This window comes from Naegleria gruberi (genome assembly GCF_000004985.1).
Source record: "Naegleria gruberi genomic scaffold NAEGRscaffold_54, whole genome shotgun sequence".
In the NCBI taxonomy this organism is placed as follows: domain Eukaryota; phylum Heterolobosea; class Eutetramitea; order Acrasida; family Naegleriidae; genus Naegleria; species Naegleria gruberi.
In genome coordinates, this window is record NW_003163273.1 from 302,557 (window position 1) to 306,159 (window position 3,603).

Sequence of the window (3,603 nt, forward strand, 5' to 3'; positions counted from 1 at the left end):
CTTCAGACAAACACATGGCATATTCCTTTTGTAATCTTAAAGTCATTTTTTAAACCAATGAAATTCAATTGTTCAGCACAAAATATCCTAAACATTTAAATTTTTATTATTGACAATTTTTCAAGTAATTTAAACAAGTTAGAATGTTCACACAACTTTTGACCATTTTCTTTGAATATTCTTTCAATGTTTTTAGCAATAGCACTATTATTCATAAAATTACCACAATTGTTAGAACGAAGAATATCTTCTTCCTCAATTAGACCATCATTACTTGTGTAAAAGTGAATAAACAATAAAGCATAAATATTATTCTTATCCATATCAAGGGCATGAAGTGCAAGTAGGAATGATTCGTGACTTCTATCAGAGTCCAAGCTGTACAACAACAAGGACTGAATAAGAGTCATACAAGAGTTTAAGGAAAGATTGATACTAGTCTCCCAATCCTTAAATATCATAATGTAACTGTCCTCTGAATTTCCAAAAAAGTTTTTAGCATGCATATCACTAGATGTCTCTTGTGTATCCTTACTAATTATTGATACAGGTTCCTTATTAGAAGAAATTGAGGTAATATTCTCAAATATCCTGGCACAATCTAGTAATTCTTCAGAGAAAGCATCCAAATGATTGAAACCATCTTTAGAATAAAACATGTGCTCTACAAAATAGAAAGCAAATATAAAGTAATCAGTTCCTGCAATATCAACACCTAATCTTAGACAGGAAACAAATCCTGTTTCGAGTATTGTATGCAAAATTTTCTCTCGTACACTATTTACATCGGTATTATTTGACATTTCAATATTGATAATTTTAGCAAAACTAGATTCATCCTCTTCAGTCTTTGATAACTTTGGGAGTTTAAAATTTTTCAACAATTCAATATCATACTGAAAGGAAGCATCGTCCTTATTAATAAGGTTGATAAAATTCTTAAATACCAACTTCATCATGAGTTTTGTGATTTTCACCAGACTCAATCTCTCTAATTGAACAACCCTATCAGTAGCACTATCACCATGGTCAATATCTAGGGTTGGATCCAATAATCTATCGTACAAGAATAAGTAAACTCCATATGCAGATAAGAACAATTCCCTCTTAGTTTCTCTCATTTGTCCAAAGAGAGGAGCAACTTGAACTATGGCTTCAAAGGCTTCTTCCATTTGTGAAATGCTATATGAGATTTGTTCAATATCGTTTTGGAGATTATCAGCTGCTGCTACTGATGATAATACACTCACTGATGATGCTGATGCGGAGGGAGTATTTACACTAGTTGTTCCTACAGTTGTTGTTAATTGAATGGAAGTACTACTAAAGCTATCTTCATTTCCTCTCTTTGATTTTACTCGTTTCCTTCTCTTAGAAGACTTGTGTCGATTAGTTCCTCCATTACCAATCAATACCTTGGCTTGTTCTGTTGTTATATTTGGAGGCAGTGCCAAGGAGAGAGGAGTTCTAGGAGAGGTAGCATCTTGCATAAAACTACTAATAAAGTCAGTTTCATTCAGAGAGCGTGATTTGTTATCTAGGTTGTGTACAAGTTGTTGAAGAGGATTGCTTCTCTTATTACTACTAATACTGCTGTTTGAAAGTTTAGAAGAGCTATTATTATTGAAGGAGTGAGCCTGTTGAGAATTGATGGAAAATACATCAGGTGAAATACTACCCGAGTAGACATCGACTTCATCATCATAATCTTCATCATTACTATTGATAGCACCATCATCATCACTTGTACTACTTGCATAATTATAAAAGTCATAACCATTATCATAATAATTATTCGGATTGTTAAGAGGCTTCATAGTTCCTTCCCGGAAGCCTTCATCAGTCTTCCCACTTTGAATAAAACTAGTACTCATGTTATTGTTGTTGTGGTTTTATGGGTAACAATCTATGTGCTGCTGTGGACGACTACTTTGTAGAAGGTTGAATGTGTGTTACCAGAGTTGTGTTCTTCGTCAGTAGATTTTGGAATGAGCGGGAAATTGTTGTTTTTTTTTGAAATAAAAGTAATAACCGTTGTTCGTCTGATAACTTTGTTTTAAAAACGACCAACTACTGCCCATCAAATAAATACTGTTGGATAATGATGATACTCAGTACGATAATAAACAGGAGCTGTGTGAGGAATGAACCTGGGCGATGAATAATTAAAGTGGTTGTTTTTTATTTTGATGTGGAGACAAGTGAACCAAGAGAGACACCAACCTCTAACAAATTGGATTTTCGCTCCAGCCTTTGCCGGCCAGGAAAATTGTACAAGGTTGGAACAAAACAGCCCAAAGAGGAACCAAGCAACCCAACCAGTGAGAAGTAATCTCTCTGCTGTATTATGGAATTTACTATCCAATAATAAAAAGATAATTGTATCAACTGGGTTGATAGTATTGATGGTAATGTATTACAGTTTTACAATGGTTAGATAATGATAGGGTTTTTATGAGGAAGCTGATGTTGGAAATTTTAGAAACTTGAAGAGAACTTGGTTGGAATATCGGGATGTTGATGAGCTTTTCAACAATTTGTTTGAATGAGGCTTTTCCAAGTTGATTGATCTACAGTGATTCGTTACAATGTGATTTTCATTTCCTCATGATTCTTTGTAATTGGTTCTTAATGGTTCAACAAGAGTGTTTATTGTCATGTTTATTAATGTCTCAGATTTTAAATATTTTCTCGTTCAAAAAATATTCAACAAATGGTACTGTGGACATGAGGATTTTCGGAGTGGTTTTACATCATGAAACCACCAAACTTTCACATCATTATCTCAACATGATCTTTTGTAATTTTTATTGGTGGATTATCATCATGAAATTGGAATTTATTTTTCATGATGGAAAATCACAATTTGGTGTTCCATCATCGGATCATTCACCAACCATCATTATTGTTTTCCATCAATATAATAATAGTATTTATGGAAATTAATTTTTAGTAATGTAATTTTGGTGAAATGTCCAAAATTTTCACTAAATTCATCACTGCTGGATCTACTGGACAAGTTGGAAAACTGGCAATTTTGAAAAAGTATGGACCATAACTCAACATGTACTTCACCAACTTGAATCATATCTTTTAGTACTATTTAAATAGATAATAAACATCATATTTAATATCAGATTTTCGTCATGTTGTCAATTTACCAAGTTCCGATATTTGATGCTACCAGAGTGGATTCATAGCTCAATTACAAATCAAACAACAATTCATAATGCTTATTATGTTATTAAATTTATAATTTAGAGTCTTGTAGCATAATTTGTGAAAATAATGGTGATATTTTCATGTTTTTATTGTTTTTCTCATGATGTAGACATTGTCTCTCACTGAAACATCACGAATAGCATGTCATTTATCCATTCTCTACCAGATTATTATCTTTTACTGTAATTTTCACTATTGGATATTTTACTTTTAATATTTGTGATACTTTACTATTATATTCAATANATAAGGGATAAGAAATATTCATTAGAAGAAGATAGATTCCTAGTAATATTCTCTCAATTTATATTTCTAACTAGTAATTCTAACCAGAGGTGTAGGTTTGGTTCTGAACTCATTTAATGTTTTGAAATTTTTACG

The 3,603-nt window shown here is 32.1% G+C and overlaps 1 protein-coding gene across 1 annotated transcript; it reads right to left on the reverse strand.

Annotated features, from left to right (window-relative positions):
* Window positions 1-89: 89 nt before the first annotated feature.
* Window positions 90-1,984, reverse strand: NAEGRDRAFT_59249 (uncharacterized protein). The gene has a single exon (XM_002672377.1). The coding sequence runs from the start codon at window positions 1,872-1,874 to the stop codon at window positions 96-98; it is 1,779 nt and encodes a 592-aa protein (XP_002672423.1). The 5' UTR covers window positions 1,875-1,984; the 3' UTR covers window positions 90-95.
* Between the last annotated feature and the right edge of the window lie 1,619 nt (window positions 1,985-3,603).

Excerpts from the sequence above, each read along its gene's own strand:
- NAEGRDRAFT_59249 (XM_002672377.1), bottom strand. The coding sequence starts at position 1,874 with ATGAGTACTAGTTTTATTCAAAGTGGGAAGACTGATGAAGGCTTCCGG.